The 24,096-nt window shown below is 50.4% G+C and overlaps 1 protein-coding gene across 3 annotated transcripts; it reads left to right on the forward strand.

Moving 5' to 3' along the window:
• Window positions 1–1,039: 1,039 nt before the first annotated feature.
• Window positions 1,040–23,266, forward strand: LOC119956770 (pro-neuregulin-4, membrane-bound isoform-like). 3 transcript variants are annotated; one of them, XM_038784161.1, is made up of 7 exons: window positions 1,040–1,274; window positions 3,192–3,230; window positions 3,543–3,623; window positions 11,692–11,738; window positions 18,390–18,480; window positions 19,063–19,212; window positions 21,561–23,266. In XM_038784161.1, the coding sequence occupies exons 3-7, from the start codon at window positions 3,604–3,606 to the stop codon at window positions 21,694–21,696; spliced, it is 444 nt and encodes a 147-aa protein (XP_038640089.1). In that variant the 5' UTR covers window positions 1,040–1,274; window positions 3,192–3,230; window positions 3,543–3,603; the 3' UTR covers window positions 21,697–23,266. The 3 variants fall into 3 exon arrangements, with proteins under 3 accessions (XP_038640089.1, XP_038640090.1, XP_038640091.1); XM_038784162.1 differs by lacking the exons at window positions 1,040–1,274; window positions 3,192–3,230 and adding an exon at window positions 7,789–7,931 and having other exon boundaries at window positions 3,540–3,650; XM_038784163.1 differs by lacking the exons at window positions 1,040–1,274; window positions 3,192–3,230; window positions 3,543–3,623; window positions 11,692–11,738 and adding an exon at window positions 12,567–12,922.
• The last annotated feature ends 830 nt before the right edge of the window (window positions 23,267–24,096 follow it).

A 24,096-nucleotide genomic window follows, 5' to 3' on the forward strand; every position in this document is an offset into this window, starting at 1 on the left:
CAGTTTGAAAAGCTATGCTTCACAAACCCGCTCCACAAGCATTAGAATTGAAAGAAGCTTTAAGGTTCACCGCTGGTGGGCGGCAAGGTGGCGCAGTGGGTTAGCGAGTTCGATCCCAGTTCGAACGCGGCCCGGGTCACTGTCCGTGTGGAGTTTACACATTCTCCCCGTGGGTTTCACCCCCACAACCCAAAGATGTGCAGGGTAGGTGGATTGGCCACACTAAATTGCCCCTTAATTGGGAAAGGATAATTGGGTACTTTAAATTTATTTTTAAAAGAAGGTTCACCACTGGTCGCACATTGGCAACAGGGACCATCACACTACACTCATAGAATCTTACAGCGTGGAAGGAAGCCATACGGCCCATCGAGCCTGTACTGGCCCTTTGTGAGAGTTAACCAGGTAATCCCACTCCCCTTGCTCTCTCCCAACACAGCCTATTTTTCTATTTGAAGCATCGATCCAGTCCCTTTTTGGGAGTTGCGATTGAACCTGCTCCCATTACCCCATTCAGGCAGATCATTGGGTTCAAAAAACAATCTCCTTGTTGCCCAGCCCGTTCTGACTCTTTTGGCGATTAAATCGATATCCTCTGGGCTCCGGACCCTCCTGTCGATGGAGACGGTTTCTCCTTATTTTGGGAGTTGGGTGGGGGTCGGGGGGGGGGGGGGGGGGGGGGGGGGGGGGGGGGGGGGGGGGGGGGGGGGCGCGAATGCGTTCTGTAAAGAGGAATCCTCAGCAATAAGGCTCTGAGCACAGGCTCAAAATCAGGCAATTTAATGCAAGCTACGATCCAAATCGTTTATACATCTCTCCTGCTCCATGTTCCACTGAAGCAGAACATAATGTCTGCAAAGCTCATGTCAACAGATGATCGCTGGCAGATTCTAAACATCAGTTTATCGGATTATAGGTGAGTGTGTCAAATGGTGAGCCCTGCTTATGACAATGCTGCGTTAGGATAAACAGCCCATCTGGAACTTCAAGGGCCGGGAAGGGGGCATGTGGCGGGGGGGGGGGGAGAGATTTGAGTTCCTCGCACGGCACAGTTGAATGCAATTCCAAGTGTAAGGACTGAACCATACTTGGGAACTGGTCCGTGCTGAATTAACTGACCTCGCCATGGCTAGGATTGAGGATTACGATCAAAGAAATGTCTTTACCCAGAGAGCATTACGATGTGGAACTTGCTGCTACATGAAGCGGTTGAAGTGAATAAACAGTGAGGAGGAAGCTAGGTAAACACGTGACGGGGAGGAAGGAATAGAAAGGTATGCTGTATATCTGATAGGTATGCCAGAATAGACTTGTTGGTCTAACCGGCCTCCTTTTATGCCATAAATAACTATCATATTGCCAAAAGAAGAGACACATGCTTTCGAAGCTTTTGATCTTTTAAAAAACATTTCTTAAAATTCATTTACGGGATGTGGGCATCGCTGGTTAGGGCAGCATTTATTGCCCATCCCTAGTTTCCCTTCAGAAGGGGGTGGTGAGCTGCTTTCTTGAACCGCTGCAGTCCTTAAGGTGTAGGTACACCCACCGTGCTGTTAGGGAGGGAATCCCAGGATTTTGCCCCAGTGACAGTGAAGGAACGGCCGATATATTTCCAAGTCAGGCTGGTGAGTGACTTGGAGGGGAACCTCCAGGTGGTGGGGTTCCCAGGTATCTGCTGCTCTTGTCCTTCTAGATGGCAGTGGGCGTGGGTTTGGGAGGTGCTGTCTAAGGAACCTTGGTGAGTTCCTGCAGTGCATCTTGTAGGTGGTACACACGGCTGCCACTATTCGTTGGTGGTGGAGGGTTTGAATGTTTGTGGAAGGGGGAGCAATCAAGCGGGGCTGCTTTGTCCTGGATGGTGTTGAGCTTCTTGAGTGTTGTTGGAGCTGCACTCATCCAGGCAAATGGGGAGTATTCCATTACACTCCTGACTTGTGCCTTGTAGATGGTGGGCAGGCTTTGGGGGGGGGGGGGGGGGGGGGGGGGGGGGTGAGTTACTCCCCATACGATTCCTAGCCTTTGACCTCCCCTTGTAGCCACAATATTAATGAGCTTGTCAAACTGCTCCATGTCAAAGGTGAACTTGAGCACAGGATAGCGTGCATGGAGGTATGTACGGAAAATCTTTCATGTAGCTGCAGTTTCAAATTAATCAGACGTATCATCCACAAGGGAAATATGCAAGGCATATGCAAAACTCCGAACAAAATGTCTAACATTAGATGCAGTTGGGCGGCATTTGCTGAATAGTCCCAGGTAGATTAAGAATGAATCTCACAACTAATTTGTGATTATCAATCAGGTCCATGAGTTCTGGTTGATACATATCCCTCGACCAAGATCGTTTGAGGGCAGCACGGTAGCACAAGTGGCTTCACAGCACCAGGGTCCCAGGTTTGATTCCCCGCTGGGTCACTGCCTGTGCGGAGTCTGCACGTTCTCCCCGTGTCTGCGTGGGTTTCCTCCGGGTGCTCCGGTTTCCTCCCACAGTCCAAAGACATGCAGGTTAGATGGATTGGCCATGATCAATTGCCCTTAGTGATCAAAAAGGTTAAGAGGGGTTATTGGGTTATGGGGATAGGGTGGAAGTGAGGGCTTAAGTGGGTCGGTGCAGACTCAATGGGCCAAATAGCCTCCTTCTGCACTGTATGTTCGATGGTCTATGTTCTAAGTTAAGGCAAATTATCTGGTCAAGCTCATTTTCCTGTTTGAGGAAGTTTGCTGTGCGTAAATTGGTTGTAAACATAGGAATTAGGAGCAGGAGGAGGCCAATCGGCCCCTCGGGCCTGCTCCTCTATTCAATAAAATCATGATTGATCTGATTGCGACCTGAACTCCACGCCCCTACTTACTGTGAAATCCTTTCACCCCCTTGGGCAGCATGGTGGCGCAGTGGATTAGCCCTGCTGCCTCACGGCGCTGAGGTCTCAGGTTCGATCCCGGCTCTGGGTCACTGTCTGTGTGGAGTTTGCACATTCTCCCCGTGTCTGCGTGGGTTTTGCCCCCACAACCCAAAGATGTGCAGGGTAGGTGGATTGGCCACGCTAAATTGTCCCTTAATTGGAAAAAAAGAATTGGGTACTCTAAATTTATTTTAAAAATATAAAAAAAACCTTTCACCCCCTTGATTATCAAGACTCTACTTACGCTGCCTTAAAAGTCTTCAAAGGGATCTATTTTTCCTCTGGCAGATCTTCGACTCCCGTCGATAGCGAGAGTGCAGTGTACATGTATAGAACAGTACAGCACAGAACAGGCCCTTCGGCCCTCGATGTTGTGCCGAGCAATGATCACCCTACTTAAACCCACATCCCAACAATCCCCCCATTAACCTTACAGTACGGGCAATTTAGCATGGCCAATCCACCTAACCCGCACATCTTTGGACTGTGGGAGGAAACCGGAGCACCCGGAGGAAACCCACGCACACACGGGGAGGACGTGCAGACTCCACACAGACAGTGACCCAGCCGGGAATCGAACCTGGGACCCTGGAGCTGTGAAGCATTGATGCTAACCACCATGCTACCGTGAGGCCCCATGTGCTGAGTTCTCCAATACCACAGCTGGATATACAGGAAACCAATAACATTGTGAGCCACAATGTTATCCCATTGGCTAAGGTTGGCTGTTCCGAGGAACTAGACAAGGTGATATTCAAGAGGGTTTGTGTTGGCTAGGGGTATTGTGTGTTTGTGTGTGTGTGGGGGAGGGGGGGGCACGTTGGGTGTGGGGTATTGTGTGTGTGGGGTAGGGAATATTGTGTGTGTGAGGTGGGGGATATTGTGTGTGTGAGGTGGGGGATATTGTGTGCGTGAGGTGGGGAATATTGTGTGCGTGAGGTGGGGAATATTGTGGGCGTCTAGAAGAGGATATTACATAGAACATAGAACAATACAGCACAGTACAGGCCTTTCAGCCCACGATGTTGTGCCGACTGATTTATCCTAATCTAAGATCAACCTAACCTACACCCCTTCAATTTGCTGCTGTCCATGTGCCTGTCTAAGAGTCGCTTAAATGTCCCGAATGACTCTGACTCCACCACCTCTGCTAGCAGTGCATTCCACACACCCACCAGTCTCTCTGTAAAGAACCTGCCTCTGACATCTCCCCTATACCCTCCTCCAATCACCTTAAAATCATGTCCCCTCATGACAACCATTTCCACCCTGGGGAACAGTCTCTGGCTATCCACTCTATCCATGCCTCTCATCACCTTGTACACCTCTATCAAGTCACCTCTCTGCCTTCTTCGCTCCAGTGAGAAAAGCCCTAGCTCCCTCGACCTTTCTTCATAAGACATGCCCTCCAGTCCAGGCAGCATCCTGGTAAATCTCCTCTGCACTCTCTCCAAAGCATCAACATCCTTCCTATAATGAGGCGACCAGAACTGGACACAATATTCCAAGTGTGGTCTAACTAGAGCTTTATAAAGCTGCAGAAAAACCTTGTGGCTCTTAAACTCAATCCCCTGTTAATGAAAGCCAACACACCATGCGCCTTCTTAACAACCCTATCAACCTGGGTAACTTTGAGGGATCTGCGCACATGGACCCCAAGATCCCTCTGTTCCTCCACACTTCCAAGAATCCTGCCTTTAACCCTGTATTCAGCATTCAAATTCGACCTTCCAAAATTAATCACTTCCCATTTATCAAGGTTGAACTCCATCTGCCACTTCTCAGCCCAGCTCTGCATCCTGTCAATGTCCTGTTGTAACCTGCAACAACCCTCAACACTATCTACAACTCCACCAACCCTTGTGTCATCGGCAAACTTACTAACCCACACTTGCACTTCCTTATCCAAGTCATTTATAAAATCCACAAAGAACAGAGGTCCCAGAACAGATCCCTGCGGGACACCACTGGTCACTGACCTCCAGGCGGAATACTTTCCATCCACTACCACTCGCTGTTTTCTTTTGGCCAGCCAATTCTGTATCCAGACAGCCAAATTTCCCTGTATCCCATGCCCCCTAACTTTCTGAATGAGCCTACCGTGGGGAACCTTATCAAATGCCTTACTGAAATCCATATACACCACATCCACTGCCCGACCTTAATCAATGTGTCTCACCACATCCTCAAAGAATTCAATGAAGCTTGTGAGGCATGACCAGCCCCTCACAAAGCCATGCTAACTATCTTTAATCAAACTATATTTTTCTAAATAATCATAAATCCTATCTCTCAAAATCCTTTCCAATATTTTACTCACCACAGACGTAAGACTGATGGGTCTGTAATTCCCAGGGATTTCCCTATTCCCTTTCCTGAATAGGGGAACAACAGTCACCTCCCTCCAATCACCCGGTACTACTCCAGTGGAGAGTGAGGACACAAAGATCATCGTCAATGGTGCAGCAATCTCCTCCCTCACTTCCCGTAGTAACCTTGGGTATATCCCTGGCCAGGCCCAGGGGACTTATCTATCCTTATCTATCTTATTCCAGCACATCCTCCTTCTTAATATCAACCTGTTCAAGTCTATTAACCTGGTTCACACTGTTCTCATGGGCAACAAGGTCCCTCTCTGTAGTGAATACTGAAACAAAGTATTCATTTAGGGCCTTCCCCACCCCTTCAGACTCTAGGCACAAGTTCCCTCCACTATCCCTGATCGGCCCTACTCTCACTCTGATCATCCTCTTATTTCTCACTTAAGTGTAGAACGCCTTGGGGTTTTCCCTAATCCTTCCTGCCAGGGCTTTTTCATGCCCCCTTCTAGCTCTCCTCAGTCCATTTTTGATTCCTTCCTGCCTACCTCAGGAAGTCAGATCCTTGCTTCCTCAACCTTGCGCAAGCTTCCTTCTTCCTCTTGACTAGAAGCTCCACTTCTCTTGTCATCCAAGGCTCCTTCACCTTACCATTCCTTCCTCATCTCAGTGGGAAAAAACAATTCAGCACTCACAGCAAGTGCTCCTTAAACAATCCCCACATTACTGTTGTGCATTTCCCCAAGAACAATTGTTCCCACTTTATTCTCCTCAGCTCCTGTCTAACAGCAGTATAATTTCCCCTCACCCAATTAAATACCTTCCCATACTGTCTGTTCCTATCCCGCTCCATGACTATGGTAAAGGTCAAGGAGTTGTGGTCACTGTCACCGAAATGCTCTCCCATCGAGTCATCTGACACCTGACCTGGTTCGTTGCCGAACACCAAGTTCAATATGGCCTCCCCCCTAGTCGGCCTATCTACATATTGAGTCAGGAATCCTTCCTGTACACAGCTGACAAAATCTGCTCCGTCCAAACCATTTGCACTAAGGAGGTTCCAGTCAATATTAGGGAAGTTGAAGTCACCCATGACAACAACTCTGTTACTTCTGCACTTTTCCAAGATCCGGGCAGCACGGTAGCATTGTGGATAGCACAATCGCTTCACAGCTCCAGGGTCCTAGGTTCAATTCCGGCTTGGGTCACTGTCTGTGCAAGTCTGCACATCCTCCCCGTGTGTGCGTGGGTTTCCTCCGGGTGCTCCGGTTTCCTCCCACAGTCCAAAGATGTGCAGGTTAGGTGGATTGGCCATGCTAAATTGCCCTTAGTGTCCAAAATTTCCCTTAGTGTTGGGTGGGGTTACTGGGTTATGGGGATAGGGTCGGGTGCTCTTTCCAAGAGCCGGTGCAGACTCGATGGGCTGAATGGCCTCCTTCTGCACTGTAAATTCTATGAAAAAAAAATGAAAATCTGCCGCCCAATCTGTTCCTCTATCACTCTGCTGCTATTGGGGGCTCTGTAGAAAACTCCCAATAAAGTGATTGCTCCTTTCTTGTTTCTGACTTCCACCCATACCGACTCAATAGACAAACCCTCCTCAGCTACCTCCTTTTCTGCGGCTGTGGTGCACTCCCTAATTAACAGTGTGTGTGAGGTGGGGGTGTGGGGGATATTGTGTGTGTGAGGTGGGGGGGTGGGGGACATTGTTTGTGTGAGGTGGGGGATATTGTGGGCGTGTGGAGGGGGATTTTATCTGAGGGGAGAATGCACAGGTTATGGGGTATTTTGTTACATGTGGATGAGCCTCCAGAATTTTGCCAGTTGTACCAATATTTGTGGAATAAGTTACCAGGGAAAACTTTTAAAATGGCGATTGACAGTGGGATTGAAAAACAATTAGGAACATCCCGGGAGAAAGAGGGATGGATTGGGGATCATCAGTGAGAAGGTAGGAGCTGGGGGTAAAGGTGTGTGGCAGCGATGTATGTTTTGGACCCAGTAAACCTTACTTGCTGCTTTGCATTGTAGAGGTTAGGCAAGTTTGTTCAACTGTGTCTTTTGTATGCAAGACATAGTAGCGTGTAATAACTAGTTATACATTGGCATGTCTAATGAAAGGTCCATGTACGTTGACATAATCGTGATTTCAAAATAAGCAACGTTGCCTCGGGTAAAAGTCTTCGGATGGGAAAGTAGTTTGCACATTCCGACCTTGCCTGTTCCTTTGTGATTGCTCTGATACTTTTGAAAATCCTCCACCAGCGTTCCCTGCCCATCCCTCAAATAAACTGGTAGAAAAAGGGGGAGAAACTCTCAGTGATCTGATCTCACTGGGCCATCAGCCAAGTCGAAGAATGCAGGAACAAGGAAGTAGCCGGGAAAGGTATAAGTGCTCCCAGAACAAGCTGGGACTTTTCAAACTACCGAAGCCTGTCTGACATTCTAGCCCAAGTGCTGTTTTTCAGAGTTTGCTGTTTGTTGGGTTATGCTGTGACTTGAATGTGTTATTTGGGTGATCAGCAGTGGTTTGACACTCCGCTAAAACTGATGGGTTCTTCAATTAGAATTGCTTGGGGGTGAACTGAACACGGATTTCACACCCAGCACACTCCCATGTGGCAATGACACAATCAAGGACGGGATATATATTGGGCCGATATCAAAGAATCTTCAGAAGCGCAACCACCGCCTGCGGACTGCATTGAAAGTAAGTACAGGACGTTTGCTGTCGTATTTTGGGTTTGGCCGGGTTACAGAAGTGCACCTTACGCAAAGTTGCCTGCATGTCGATCTCTGTCGCCGTGACCTGGGCGGCATGGTAGCAGAGTGATTAGCACATTATGCTTCACAGCGCCAGGGTCCCGGGTTCGATTCCCGGCTTGGGTCACTGTCTGTGACACGCAGACACGTTCTCCCCGTGTCTGCGTGGGTTTCCTCCGGGTGCTCCGGTTTCCTCCCACAAGTCCCTCCATGTGACAGCTGATGCTTGCCAGATGCCTACCCCCACTCCTGACAGTAGGACACATTTTTAAAAAGGGACTTGCAGTTTTATAGCGCCATTAATGGGACGTACCAAAGCACTTTACAGCTGATTTTGAGTGTAGTCACTATTATAATGTAGGAAAAATGACTGCCAATTTCCCATCTCCCACTCCCACCAACAAACCATGGTGCTTTGGGATTCCCATTACCAACAGTGTATAACACGTGAGCCTTTCATTTTTAAAATTAAATTTAGAGTACCCAATTCTTTTTGTTCTAATTAAGGGGTGATTTAGCATGGCCAAGCCACCTACCCTCACATCTTTGGGTTGTGAGGATCAGACCCACGCAGTCATGGGGAGAATGTGCAAACTCCACATGGACAGTGACCTGGGCCAGGATCGAACCCGGGACCTCGGCGCCGTGAGGCGGCAGGTGCTAAACACTGCACCACCGTGCCACCCTACGTGGGCCTTTCATTAAACCATGCCAGTCTGTAACTAGTTCATAGCAATGTCCAAATTCTGTGTTTTTGCAATGTTGATTTGCGGGATGAATGTTGAGCACGACACCAGGGATAACCCTCCTACTAATCTTCGAGGTAACATCACCGGATGTCTTCTGCCCATCTGAGAGAGACATGTAAGTTTAACACCCTCTGGCAGTGCAGTATCCCCTCAGTGCCGCACAGAGAGTGTCAAGTAGGGTTTTTGTGGATCAATTTGGGGCCACGACCTTCTGCGTCAGAGGTGAATCAAGCACCCCGCAGCCACTGCTGAAATGTGAAGAAAAAAAAGGTTGACTGTTACCTGGAGCTCTGAATGGGGACAGGCTCCCCTCGCTGTTGTATGAAGACATTCCAATAGGTCTTGGGTTCAATAAGTTAGCTGCAATTCAGTTATCAACCCACTTGCCTCTGGGTGAGACAATCATGGGCTCCAGCTGAAAGCTCCACGCAGTCACCCAAGGCCAGAACTGAACCCGGGTCCCTGGCGCTGTGAGGCAGCAGTGCTAACCACTGTGCCGCCATGTCGCCATGAGGGAGGTGGCGCCTTTGAGATGAGGCGTTAAACTGAGGCTGAGTCTTCCCTCTCTGTAGGGCAGCAGGGTAGCATGGTGGTTAGCATAAATGCTTCACAGCTCCAGGGTCCCAGGTTCGATTCCCGGCTGGGTCACTGTCTGTGTGGAGTCTGCACGTCCTCCCCCTGTGTGCGTGGGTTTCCTCTGGGTGCTCCGGTTTCCTCCCACAGTCCAAAGATGTGTGGGTTAGGTGGATTGGCCATGCTAAATTGCCCGTAGTATCCTAATTAAAGTAAGGTTAAGGGGGGGGGGTTGTTGGGTTACGGGTATAGGGTGGATACGTGGGTTTGAGTAGGGTGATCATGGCTCGGCACAACATTGAGGGCCGAAGGGCCTGTTCTGTGCTGTACTGTCCTATGTATTTCTTATCTTTTAATTTAGGGTACCAAATTTTTTTTCCCATTAAGGGGTAATTTAGCATGGCCAATCCACCTACCCTACATATCTTTGGGTTGGGGGGGGGCCCACGCCGACACGGGGAGAATTTGCAAACTCCACACGGATAGTGACCCAGAGCCGGGATCGAACCTGGGACCTCGGCGCCGTGAGGCAGCAGTGCTAAGCACTGTGCCACTGTGCTGCCCCACTCTGTATTTCAGAGAATAGTGAGGGGAGTGAGTACATCCTGCTGGTCCGTTCTGGCTGATATTTATCCCTCCGTCAATGCTACAAAAAGCAGATCGCTGGGTCATTACAATTTGTTGTATGTGGCAGTTCTGACGGGTTCAAATTAGCCCTCACGTGTGCTGCGTTACACTTTACGATGTACTTAATTGACTGTAAAGTCCTTTGGGATGTTCTGAGGTCTTTAAGTGCAAGTCTTTCTCTGTCTCAGGCCGGGCTGTGGATGGCTTGATAAGAAGAGAGAACAGATCAGTCAGAATTCCTGCTCTTCAAGGGGCCAGCTCTTTTGATAAGTGTGCCCTGTGCAAAGGCTTATTGCCCGCGAGTGCTTCATTCTGAGCTGGTTTCCTTGGCAGTTTTTGCCTTCTACTGTCAGGGGGCAGAGCGATGAGGCAGGTGACGAGCAGAGCGCAGCCGCAACGGAAATCCAGCCCACGTTCTTGGTGTTATTCCAAAACACACACTAGACAACTGAGCTAACTTCTTCGGCTCGGGAATCTAACCAGGATATGTTCCTAATGATCTCACCTCTCCCTATCCCTGCACAATAATTTCATCCAGGGATCTCTGCACCCCCCATTCTGGCCCCTTGCATATCCCCCAGTGTTCCACCATTGGGGCCCATTCCTTCAGCTGCCTTGACCCGAAGCTCTGGAATTTTATCGCCCAAGCTCTCCACTCCTCTTCTTTTTTTAAATTCAAAACAAAATTCCAATTAACATGCAATTTAGCATGGCCAATCTACCACGCTGCATGTCTTTGGGTTGTGGGGGTGAGACCCATGCAGACACGGGGACAATGTGCAAGCTCCACACGGACAGTGAACTGGGGCTGGGATCAAACGGGTCCTCGGCGCGTGAGGCAGCAGTGCTAACCACTGCGCCACCGTTCCGCCTCATCCTCTCTTCTTTAAGACACCTCAACACCTACCTCTTTCACCAAGGTTTTGTTCACCTATTTTAACACCTACTTAGCCTGGTAACGCTCCTGTGAAGTGCCTTGGGAACGCTTTATAATAATGTTTATTATTGTCACAATTAGGCTTACAGTAACACTGCAATGAAGTTGCTGTGAAAAACCCCTAGTTGCCACACTCCGGCGCCTGTTTGGGTACACAGAGGGAGAATTCAGAATGTCCAAATTACCTAACAGCACGTCTTTCGGGACTTGTGGGAGGAAACCGGAGCACCCGGAGGAAACCCACGCACACACGGGGAGAACGTGCAGACTCCGCACAGGCAGTGACCCGAGCCGGGTATCGAACCTGGCACCCTGGCGCTGTGAATCAACAGTGCTAACCACTGTGCCACCGTGCCACCCATACTACTTTAAAGGTGCAATATCAATGCAGGTTGTTGTATCTGAAATAGATTCCAATTATGTAAAGGTACCCAGAATAGGGCGGCACGGTGGCGCAGTGGTTAGCATTGCTGCCTCAAGGCACTGAGAACCCGGGTTCGATCCCGGCCCCAAGTCGCTGTCCGTGTGGAGTTTGCACATTCTCCCCGTGTCCGGTTGGGTCTCACCCCCACAGTCCAAAGATGCGCAGGGTAGGTGGATTGGCCAGGCTAAATTGCCTCTTAATTGGGAAAAAAAAGAATTGGGTGCTCTAAATTTATTTTTTTAAAGTACGCAGAATGACAGACTTTCAATTAACCGTCAGACTGACCATTAACCTTTCCGATGTGGACTGGTTTCACTACTGTGGTTTGACAAAACGACCAGCAACGCTGAGTGAGATAGTGTTACCTTTGTAAACTGATCTGTTTCCTGTTTCCTAGGAAGATTATCGCGGATCACATGGATCACAGTGACAACATGATGCCAGGTAATGACTGGAATCTGGATTAGCGGGGTGAGAATGTTCATTAACCCCCACCGAGGGAAACAAAGAAATCCCAAACACCTTTTGGAAATCATAACCTTGGCTGTGTTATTTGAAATTAATGTTTGCAAGTATGCAGTCAACTAATAGCCAAGCGAGCGGGGAGCTTTACATTCCTCCTTCGAACAGCATCACTGAAAAGGTGGTCATGTCACTGGGCTAGTAATACCGAGATTCAAGAACAGAAAATGCTGAATAAACTCCGCAGTTCACTGTAGTGAAGAGGGAAACACACTTAATGTTTCGAGTTCACTGACCCGTCTATCTCCACAGATGCTGACAGATCTGCTGAGTTTATCCAACATTTTCTGTTTTAATTGTAGATTTCCAGCCTCCTTTTACTGTAGTAAACCAGAGGCCTCAGGCTAATGGCTTGGAGGCAGGGGTTCAAATCCCACCACGGCATCTGGTGGAATTTAAATTCAATGAACGTAAACCTGGGTTTGAAAGCTATTCTCGGTAATGAAAGCATTGTCGATTGCTGTGTAAACCCATCTGGTTCACTAATGCTCTTCAGGGAAGGAAATCTGAGGGCAGCACGGTGGCCTAGTGGTTAGCACAACCGCCTCACGGCGCTGAGGTCCCAGGTTCGATCCCGGTTCTGGGTCACTGTCCGTGTGGAGTTTGCACGTTCTCCCCGTGTCTGCGTGGGTTTCGCCCCCACAACCCAAAAATGTGCAGAGTAGGTGGATTGGCCACGCTAAATTGCCCCTTAATTGGAAAAAATAATTGGCTAATCTAAAATTTAAAAAAAAAGGGAAGGAAATCTGCCGCCCTTACCCGGTCTGGCCTACGTGTGACTCCGGACCCCACAGCAATGAGGTTGACTCTTAACCGCCCCTCTGAAATGATCGAGCGAGACACTGAGTTCGAGGGCAATTAGGGATGGGTCACAAATGCTGCCTTTGCCATCGATGCCCGTACCCCATGAAAGAATAATCTTTAAAAAGTGGATTCATCTTGTTTGCGATTTGCGGATGCTTGGAATGCCTCAACTAGCGGGATGGCCCCTGAACATGAGAAAGTCTAACATAATTGCAAATATTTTTCTTCAGCTAAAAAATTGATTTTTGTTCTCTTTATGTTTCTTCCTTTCTTGCTGCTTTGACACGTCATGGATTTGCATGGTGAGGAATGTTAACGCCAAGCATCGGAATTTGTCTCATATTGCCAAGTATTGCCACGGGTCACCGGTCTGCCTTGGGTTGGACACCAGTTACACCATAGCTTCCCACGTTAGCATTCCTTTCTTTAAAATAAATTCAAAGTACCCAATTCTTTTTTTTCCAATCAAGGGGCAATTTAACGTGACCGATCCACCTATTTGGGTTGTGGGGGTGAGGCCCACGCAGACACGGGGAGAATGTGCAAACTCCACACGGACAGTGACCCCGAGCCGGGATCGAACCGGGGGCCTGGGAGCCGTGAGGCAGCAGGGCTAACCACTGCACCGCCGTGCCGCCCTCTACGTTTTCATTTCATGTTCATTTTCATTTTATTTCTACGTGAGCATTCCCGAGCGAACCTAGCAAGGGCATAGTGTAGGTTAGATGGCCTTTAGTTTTTTTTCCATGTCGGTGCAACATCGAGGGCCGAAGGGCCTGTACTGCGCTGTATCGTTCTATGTTACGACCAAGGGGAAATGCTGAGATTGTGCAGATGCTTTCCCTGGGAGACCTCACATCCATTCTTGCATAACCTGGAGAATTCCTCTCCCATTCCCTCAGCAGCTCACGCGACGGACCTAAAGTTTCTGCTCATCCACTTACACCAGTGACGGGCAACCTAGGCCAGTGAGTGGGCCACGTGATAGACCCTCCTTCATCTCAGTGGGCCACAAGACTGAAATCTGGGCTTTTTCACTAAACATGACCCCGTGAATATGTTTCAATACATTTAATACACGCCAAATATTTCATAATGAGTTATGGAAAATACTCAATCATTTGTATAATAGTAGAACTGTCATCAACTTGAAATGGTGAAAACAAAAGAGATATTTACGCTCTGGACACACGGCTCTCACAGTCAGTGTTTTTTTATTTGTTTTTTTTTAAATTTAGATTACCCAATTATTTTTTCCAATTAAGGGGCAATTTAGCGTGGCCAATCCACTTACTCTGCACATTTTGGGTTGTGGGGGCGAAACCCACGCAGACACGGGGAGAATGTGCAAACTCCACACGGACAGTGACCCAGAGCCGGGATCGAACCTGGGACCTCGGCGCCGTGAGGCGGTTGTGCTAACCACTAGGCCACCGTGCTGCCCTTCTCACAGTCAGTGTTGTGAGAAATCAGCACGGGCCTCACTTCGCTCGCCCTCGCACTATGTGTGAATCACTTCAGTCAGACCGGTCGGAAAAAGACGACATGGACAGAAATCAGCGGAATCTGGCAACCCCGCGCGTGGACGACAGTCAACAAAATGTCTCGTGGGGGGCCGCACTCTGAACCCAGCTGGGCCGCCCGTGGCCCCCGGGTCGCAGGTTGCCCAACGCTGATTTAAACTCTATATCCTGTGCTCCAGTCGTGACCCTGTCCAGCTCCCACATGAGGGGTAAGGAGCCCACAGCCACAGCAACAGCTGGTAATGTGTTCCAGAGACTCGCTACTCTCTGGGAAGTTGTTGCTGCCGATGGTGTAATGTTTGTACGAAACTAAACACATCAGTTGCTTTGACAACTAGACGGAATCTGGTTGGTAAGTGTCAACATCTGACATTCCAGAGAGCTGACATTTTATCATATGATTCTGTGTCATTCTGAGATAAGAATCCTTATCACATTAACCATTTACCAGATTTCCAAATTAACCCCTTTGGTGACCAACACTCTGCCACCAACGAGATCAAATAGTTTCAAATGTGAGGGCACCACGGTGGCGCAGTGGGTTAGCCCTGTTGCCTCACGGCGCCGAGGTCTCAGGTTTGATTCCGGCTCTGGGTCACTGTCCGTGTGGAGTTTGCACATTCTCCCCATGTTTGCGTGGGTTTCACCCCCACAACCCAAAGATGTGCAGGGTAGGTGAATTGGCCACGCTAAATTGTCCCTTAATTGCAAAAAAAATAATTGGATACTCTAAATTTTTTTAACAAGGTACGGGGGTAGTCCCTGCCTGCTGCTCCGCCCGGTAGGTGGAGTACAAATATGTGTGCTCCCCGTACAGCAGCCATTTCGCCAGCTGCTGTAGGAGGCTACACATCTAAGTGTAATATAGCCTCAGTTGTATCTCGTTGTCTCTTGTCTCTGTGCAATTGATCGTGCATCACCCCCACAACCCAAAGATGTGCAGGATAGGTGGATTGGACAAGCTAAATTGCTCCTTAATTGGAAAAATGAATTGGGTACTCTAAATTGATTTAAAAAAAGAAAAAGGAAAAAAATAGTTTCAAATGCCAGGGAAATATATCCATCCATTATTTGTTAATAGGCTATAAGGGCCCAATGTACCTTTGAGGATCATGAAGATATCAAGCCAAGAGCTGTGTGAACCAGGGTTAATTGTAGGATAGTTAATGTGCCTGGCTGATAAAATATCTAACTATTCCAATGCCCTCTGGCACGCCTCCCATCTTCCATAACTTTAACCTCTTTCAAAACTTTGCTGCCTATAACTTTTTAAAAATAAGCTTAGTGTACCCAATTCATTTTTTTACAATTAAGGGGCAATTTAGCATGGCCAATCCACCTAGCCTGCACATCTTTGGGTTGTGGAGGCGAAACCCACGCAGACACGGGGAGAATGTGCAAACTCCACACGGACAGTGACCCAGAGCCGGGATCGAACCTGGGACCTTGGCTCCGTGAGGCAGCAGTGCTAACCACTGTTCCACCGTGCTGCCTGCTGCCTGTATCCTAACTTGCACTATACTGACATTCACATGGCTTCTGACTTCCATGCACCTATAATTTAAAATTCCCAACTTCATGTACAAACTCCTCCATGGCCTTGGCCCTCTCTGTAACCTCCTCCAACCCTACAACTTTCCAAGATATCTGCTCTTCTCCCAGCTCCTTCGATCCTTCCCTCACTCCACCTTTGGCAGCCATGCCTCCATCTATCTGGGCTCCCTTTCTTCTGCTTTATTCTCCAAATGAGCATCGCTGGCTAGTGCAGCATCAATTGCCCATCTCCAAGGGTATTTAAGAGTCAACCACATTGCTGTGGGTCTGGAGTCACGTGTGAGCCAGAACAGGTAAGTCTAAAGGACATTAGTGAACCAGATGGGTTTTTATGGCAATCAATAATGGTTTAATTAACACTGTCAGACATCTATTGAATTCAAATTCCACTATCTACCATGGTGGGGATTTGAACCCGAATCCCCAGAGCATTATCCCAGGTCTGTGGATTATTGATCTAGTGACAGTACCTCTATGTCACTGCCTCTCCTTGAGAAGGTGGTGGTGAGCTGCCTTCTTGAACAGCTGCTTTCCAGGTGGTGTAGGTACACCCACAGTGCTGTTAGGGAGCGAGTGACAGGATTTTGACCCAGCGACAGTGAAGGAACGGCGATATATCTCCAAGTCAGGATGATGTGTAACTTGGAGGGGAACCTGCAGGCGGTGGTGTTCCCATGGGTGTGCAGTGGTTAGCACTGCTGCCTCACAGCGGCAGAGACCCGGGTTCGATGACTGTGAGGAGTTTGCACGTTCTCCCCGTGGGTTTCCTCCGGGCGCTCCAGTTTCCTCCCACGGTCCAAAGATGTGCAGGTTAGGTGGGGTTTCGGGAATAGGGTGGGGGAGTGGGCCTGGGTAGGGTGCTCTTTCAGAGGGTCAGTGGGCCAAATGACCTCCTCCTGCAGTGTAGGAATTCTATAGTTCTTGTGCCAATTATCGTAAATCTGAGTCATCTAGTTGCTGACCCTCCTGCCAGTATTTACTGTCAAAGCCCCTCATCATTTTGAACACCAGCATTACATCCCCCCCCCCCAACCATCTCTGGTCTGAGGAGAAAAATCCCAACATCTCCAGTCGCCCCACCGAACTAAAGTCCGACATCCCCGGTGCCGTTTTGTTAAACCCTTTCCGAGGCCGTCCCAGGATTCTTCCTCCTGTGTGGTTTCCAGAATTGATCACAGAACCCAGCTGAAGAGGGGACCAGAGAATTAGAAAAGATTGGAACTTGGATTGCATTGCAGGAGACTGCTGCCTATACCCTCCATTGTTTCAAATGCAGAGACCCCCCATCTCTTGTGGGTCTACATTCCCACTGTTGGAAAGGGGAACCAGATTTAGCAATGGAAACACCCAGAGTTGATCCAGATCCTTGAAATTTGGATTAAACATGCGCCATGAATGAAAGCAACTTTAACAGCGCCCAGTCATACAAGTGATAAACTACTTCAGCCGATGTAGAATTGCAAAGCAACATGTTTCGTTCTGTGATTTGTTCTGTTTTGTTATGCTCTTGACGTAGCATAAGCTGATGTGCACTCTGACAAAGGAAGGTTCAGACTTGGAGATAGCTTTAACACATTTATTAAACTGTTAACAATTCTCCTACTTGGATTCGACTCTCCTGTTAATCCTGCTATAGCTACTCAGACTGACGAACCAGTCTGCTACAATCCACGTGGTGGGTGTGATGTGTTTCAATCAACCCTGTGTACTCACTAAAGGCGTGATTCTCCACTCCCACGCCGGGTGGGAGAATCGCGGGAGGGCCGCTCTGGCACCCCCCGCGATTCTCCCACCCCCCCCCCCAAAATGGCGTGTCGCGTTTTGGGACACGCCGCACGGAGAATCGCGGGCCGCCGTTTTTTACGGCGGCCCACGATTCTCCGATCCGGATGGGCCGAGCGGCCTGCCGTTCCCGACCGGTTCATGCCGGCGGCAACCAGACCTGGTCGCTGCCGGCGTGAACATGGCGCCAATACCTGGTTTGTGGCTTGTGGGGGGTGGAGAGGGGAGTGAGCACCACGGCCGTGCTCGGGAGGGGACTGGCCCGCGATCGGTGCCCACCGATCGTCGGGCCGGCGTCTCAAAGGGACGCACTCTTTCCCCTCTGCCACCCCGCAAGATCAAGCCGCCACGTCTTGCGGGGCAGCGGAGGGGAAGACGGCAACCGTGCATGCGCGGCTGACGTCATTAGGCACGCCGGCCGTGTCATTCTCGGCGCGCCGGGCCTTGACTCCAGCGACAAGGCCCGGCGGCCGAGATTTACAGCATCGCCCTCCTAGCCCCCCGGGGGGGGGGGGGAAGAATAGGGGGCCAGGAGCGGCCTCCGATGCCGTCGTGAACCTCTCCGGGTTTCACGACGGCGTCGGGCCTTGCGGAGAATTCCGCCCTAAGAGTCTCCACTGGAAAGAGGAAGATCATGTGTGCTGTGTCCTTTTATATAGGTTGGTGTAATGCCCCCCTGTGGTAGTGTCACCTCTGTGTGTATCGTGAATGCCCATTGGTCATGTCCTATCTTACTGGCCTATTGGTTGAATGTCTGTGTGTCATGTCTCTGGTGCTCCCTCTGGTGTCTATCTAGTCTACGTGTATTTACATTAACCCCTTGTGTATTTACAGTGATGCATATCACCACATGTTCTTCAAATAATCTGTGCACTAATCCACACCTTGGCCTCTTTTTTAATTCTGTTAGCACACGGTGAGCTCTGTCCAAGCAGCTATGATTCCTACTGTCTGAATGGAGGCACCTGCTACATTTTAAGGACGTCCAATGCATTCTGCTGGTAAGTCAAATATAACCCTCAGTGTGTAATGAATCACAATGAGACAAATCGCTATGGTGCTCCATGCAGATCACAGGTGAAGCAGGAGGTTCCCCCCTCTTTGGGAGTTAAGAGCCAAGTATAACTCCAGCTCTGAACAATGGAATGAGGACCTATTCCTTCGGCCTCTTGTCAGGGACGGCCCAGGACTTTTCTGAATCTGTCCATGAGATGTGGCCGTTGCTAGCTGGAACAAAGAACAATATAGCACAGGAACAGGCTCTTCGACCCTCCAAGCCTGCACCGACCATGGTACCTGCCTAAATTAAAACCGTCTGCACTTACAGAGTCCGTATCCTTCCATTCCCACCCTATTCATATATTTGTCTAGATGCCCCTTAAATGCCGCTATCGAGGGACTGAATGGCCGACCAAGTTCCCAAGTTCCATGTAATATCCCTTCAGCATTGAGATCAACTCACTCATCAGAGGCAGGCGATTGAAACGTGTGAGTTGCTCCACGTGGATCACGCCAACCCGGACAGACATCCACAGCTAATCCTCCTGCGGGACGGCCTAATTCAGATTGACATTTTCCCCTAGGTGTGACGACACTTTCAAAGGAAGCCGATGTGAAGAGTTCCTGCTCCTGAGCCAAAAGCCAGATCGGAGTGTAAACCAGTCGGGGGCTCTTATCGTGATGGCCCTGCTACTTGTGTTCGCTCTACTCATTGGAATGTACCTTTGCTACAGGTAAGTGGACCTGAGTGACTGCAACCGACCTGACTTGTTGGGGTTGGAAGAGCGGGAGGATCAGGGAAGGAGGCTTGGTGGCGGCCTCCTCACTGGGAAATGTCCGGCCGCCATTTTCTTTAAAGCTTGTGTCCGAAGATATGGCCCGCCCTGACAATCCCTTCCAAGTCTTTGATTCCCTCCGCCTCGCTTGTGGGTGAGCCGATATGGTGGGCATAGAAAGTACTGAGTTGCCACAACTGGCGACCAGGGACTAACGACAGTAAAGGTTCACTGATATTACTGAGCAGCTCTTGCATGCTGCCTGTCCGCCCCCTCGCAGAGGAAAGCTCCCATGCTCCCGACACGTGACCGCTTTTATACCCGCGCCATCGCAGCGTCCACGTGGACACCCAAGTCAACACTGAAGTTGGCCTCAAGGTGCCGGAGGTTGTGTGGTACCTCTATACATCATCATTATTTGAGGACACTTAGAAGAAGGGCCTTGTATTTATAAAGTGCCTCAGAATGTCCCAAAGCAGCGTTATTGACAATGGGATAGTGGGACAATGGGGTAAGTACTATTACAACGTCGGCAACGAAGGGGGCAACTCGTGCCCAGCAAGCCCCCACAAACTTAAACCATAGAATTTACAGTGCAGAAGGAGGCCACTCAGCCCATCGAGTCTGCACCGGCCCTTGGAAAGAGCACCCTACTTAAGCCCACCCCTCCACACCCTGGCCCCGTGACCCAGAAACCCCACCCAATCTTTCGGTTGCGAAGTGGCAATGGAGCATGGCCAATCTGCCTAACCTGCACCTAAATGACTAGATGATCTGTTCTATGTGCTGGGTGAGGGATGAATGTTGGTCAGGACACCCTGCTCTTTCTTCAAGCCACGGGATCTTTAGCCTGAGAGGGCAGGCCGGGCCCGGTGGGAGAGGGGGGGGGGGGGGGGGGGGGGGAGGGGGGGTTGGGGGCCTCAGATTAATGCCTCACCTAAAAAGCAGCACATACAAGGGCAGCACGGTAGCATGGTGGTTAGCATCAATGCTTCACAGCTCCAGGGTCCCAGGTTCGATTCCCGGCTGGGTCACTGTCTGTGCGGAGTCTGCACGTCCTCCCCGTGTGTGCGTGGGTTTCCTCCGGGTGCTCCGGTTTCCTCCCACAGTCCAAAGATGTGCAGGTTAGGTGGATTGGCCGCGCTAAATTGCCCGTAGTGTCCTAAAAAGTAAGGTTAAGGGATGGGGGTTTTGTTGGGTTACGGGTATAGGGTGGATACGTGGGTTTGAGTAGGGTGATCATGGCTCGGCACAACATCGAGGGCCGAAGGGCCTGTTCTGTGCTGTACTGTTCTATGTTCTAACCAAGCAGCGCTCCCTCAGTAAAAGCCAGCCTGGGATTCGTGCAAGAACTTGCAGTGGCGATTGAACCCAACTGACTGTGACTCGAGGGAGTGAAGCGGGCCGAGGGGGGGTTGGGAGGGGGCCGGGGGGGGGGGATGGTGTCAGTGTGGTTTCACCATGGTGGGGCGAGGACGTTACAGGAAATCTCTATCATGTCCACTCCCAGTATCCAGACGATTCTAGTCACACTCTCCTCACTGTCATTCCTGCGCTGCCCACCCCATTGCCGACAGCCATCTCACCGAGCTGCAAGTACAGGGCGAACAACAGTTTGAATTTGTACAGTGCCTACAACACAATAAAACCTTCCAAGGTGCCTCACGAGGATGGTATCAACGGAATTTGACACCAAGCTACAGAGGGAGATTTTAGGAACAGGATGGACAATGAGGAACGTTGTTGGAGCATCTCACATGGAGGTGAGCGACACGATGACACAGTGGTTAGCACTGTTGCTTCACAGCGTCAGGGACCCGGGTTCGATTCCCGGCTTGGCTCACTGTCTGTGCGGGAGTCTGCACGTTCTCCCCGTGTCTGCGTGGGTTCCCTCCGGGTGCTCCGGTTTCCTCCCACAAGTCCCGAAAGACGTGCTTGTGAGGTGAATTGGACATTCTGAATTCTTCCTCTGTGTACCCGAACAGGCGCCGGAGTGTGGCGACTAGGGGCTTTTCACAGTAACTTCATTGCAGCGTTAATGTAAGCCGACTGGTGACAATAATAAATATTATTATTACATAAAGAAGCAGAGATCTAGAGAGGCCCAGGGAGGGAGTTTGAGGGGGTACTGGGAGACAGGACTTGGCGTGAGTTAAAGTATGGACTGCAGAGTTTTTACATTAGATCGGGTGATCCCCCTCCACTGAAGATATGTAAATTACTCTTTTCAAAATTGCACAGCTTGAAGCGAGTGCTGGAGATGAGTATTTGGCGCATGAATTATTCACAGTTTCTTGCACTTTCAGGAGGCGCAGACAAAACAGGAGCAATCAGCGGAATAGCAGCCCGTACCACACAGTCGCGACACGTGAAGCCGCCAACATTAGGGATATAATATCAGCCAGATTCATCATTCAGGACGCAGACTGCAGGCCTGTTTAAGTGCACCAGGGTGGGCCCATTTCAAGTGAGAAAGATTGAAATGCGATTCTTAACTGCAACCTTGAGGGAATCTCACTTGAAATGCACGAGTGGAACATTGGAGGCACACGCAAGCATCCAGGAGCGACACCCTTGACCTCCCTTGTTCGTTCCTATGAGCCCGTTCGTTCTCTTCGGCCGTTAGTAACACGGAGCTCCATATTCCAGCTGTTTCTGGATTTCTTTCCGTGTTCCTGTGGGCGCCTCAGTCATGAACTCCAGCGATGGAATCGCTTCAACTCAAAACATTTGCAGCTGGAATTAAATTTTCGTCAGTACTTTATCAACTCCCGGACTGGGTCGAAAGACGTCAAACAGGTGTCCAATCTGATGTAGAACTCCCCAGGACGGACACATGAAGTATTGTCCAGCTTGTGAGTGGTGATCATCCTATAAGGGCTGTGTACATTTGTTTTACATTCTGCACCTCGAGAGCTGAACTTAGTGACAGTGGTTTGTTCTTTTAATTTATCTTGTTATTTTTCTCGGGATTTCATGCACAAACGCGAGGAATGTTATGGCAATCGAGTAGCGTCCGTGAGTACGTATTTGTATTCCGCTTGGCTGTTCCCAGCTCTGAAAGCTCCAATATTGCATCAGCTCACACGGTCCTTCACCCAGGCTTTTGTTACATGGAAGCAGGAGGAGGCCATTCGGCCCCTTGAGCCTGCTCCGCCATTCATTATGATCATCAAGTTCAATAGCCTAAATCCGCCTTCCCCCATGCCCCTGGATCCCTTCAGCCCCAAGGGCTATATCTAATTCCTTCTTGATATTCCACAAGGTTTTAAGGCGCTGGGTTGGAGGATCAGGAGGCTTTATGGAGCTCAGGGGTTAAGGGCGCTGGTCACAGCTTCTCTACCTTTTCTTCCGAGGGTGTACTCGGGGAATCCGATGGTGGCTTCCACACTGAAGATATGACGACAATCTCAGCAGCTCTTCAAATGGGGGGGTTTCGAAGTTGGTGCCAGTTTGTACCAACCACATGTTGGAGCCGGTGAGGTGGCACGCCAGGTTTAGGGTATGGGAGAAGGGGGTTGCTGTGATGGAGGATTTGATTTTGGAGAGCCGACTTGCAAGCTTTGAGGAGTTGGTGGAGTGATTTGGAGTCTCGCAGGCGGATGTATTTAGATACTTACAGGTGCGCAACTTTGTAAAGAAGATCGTTCCGACGCTCCCGGTGGCACCCCCACTTTCGTCGTTGATGGAGAGGGTTTGCCACTGTCGGGGTACCTCGGGGGTTTATGGGGGGTTTATGGGAGAGGAGGCAGTATCCTGGGAAGGGGTGAAGGCCAAGTGGGAGGAGGAGTTGGGGTTCGAGTCGGAGGAGGGGTTGTGGTGTGAGATTCTGCGTAGGGTGAATGCAACGTCATCATGTGCGAGGTTAGGGCTGATACAGTTGAACGTAGTGCACAGGGCTCCTTTCATAGATGAAATAGAATCATAGAATTTACAGTGCAGAAGGAGGCCATTCAGCCCATCAAGTCTGCACCGGCCCTTGGAAAGAGCACCCTACCTAAGCCCACACCTCCACCCTATCCCTACACCTCCACCCTATCCCCACACCTCCACCCTATCCCCACACCTCCACCCTATCCCCACACCTCCACCCTATCCCCACACCTCCACCCTATCCCCACACCCCCACCCTATCCCCACACCTCCACCCTATCCCCACCTCCACCCTATCCCCACCTCCTCCCTATCCCCACCCCACCCTATCCCCACCTCCACCCTATCCCCACCTCCACCCTAGCCCCACACCTCCACCCTATCCCCGCACCTCCACCCTATCCCCACACCTCCACCCTATCCCCGCACCCCCACCCTATCCCGACACCCCCACCCTATCCCCACCTCCACCCTAACCCCACCTCCACCCTATCCCCGCACCCCCACCCTATCCCCACACCTCCACCCTACCCCACACCTCCACCCAATCCCCACCCCCACCCTATCCCCGCACCTCCACCCTATCCCCACATCCCCACCCAATCCCCACACCTCCTCCCTATCCCCACCCCCACCCTATCCCCACACCCCCACCCTATCTCCACCTCCACCCTATCCCCACACCCCCACCCTATCCCCACACCTCCTCCCTATCCCCACCCTATCCCCACACCCCCACCCTATCCCCACACCTCCACCCTATCCCCACCCCCACCCTATCCCCACACCTCCACCCTATCCCCTCACCTCCACCCTATCCCCGCACCTCCACCCTATCCCCGCACCTCCACCCTATCCCCACCTCCACCCTATCCCCACCTCCACCCTATCCCCGCACCTCCACCCTATCCCCACACCTCCACCCTATCCCCACCCCACCCTATCCCCACACCCCCACCCTATCCCCAC

The sequence above is a fragment of the Scyliorhinus canicula genome, chromosome 24 (genome assembly GCF_902713615.1).
Source record: "Scyliorhinus canicula chromosome 24, sScyCan1.1, whole genome shotgun sequence".
Lineage (NCBI taxonomy): Eukaryota > Metazoa > Chordata > Chondrichthyes > Carcharhiniformes > Scyliorhinidae > Scyliorhinus > Scyliorhinus canicula.

Bases quoted from the DNA above. Each gene is read 5' to 3' on its own strand.
- LOC119956770 (XM_038784161.1), top strand. From the start codon at position 3,604: ATGTTATCCCATTGGCTAAG. The intron at 18,481-19,062 runs GTAAGTCAAATA...ATTTTCCCCTAG, and splicing joins ACGTCCAATGCATTCTGCTG to GTGTGACGACACTTTCAAAG. The intron at 19,213-21,560 runs GTAAGTGGACCT...TTGCACTTTCAG, and splicing joins GGAATGTACCTTTGCTACAG to GAGGCGCAGACAAAACAGGA.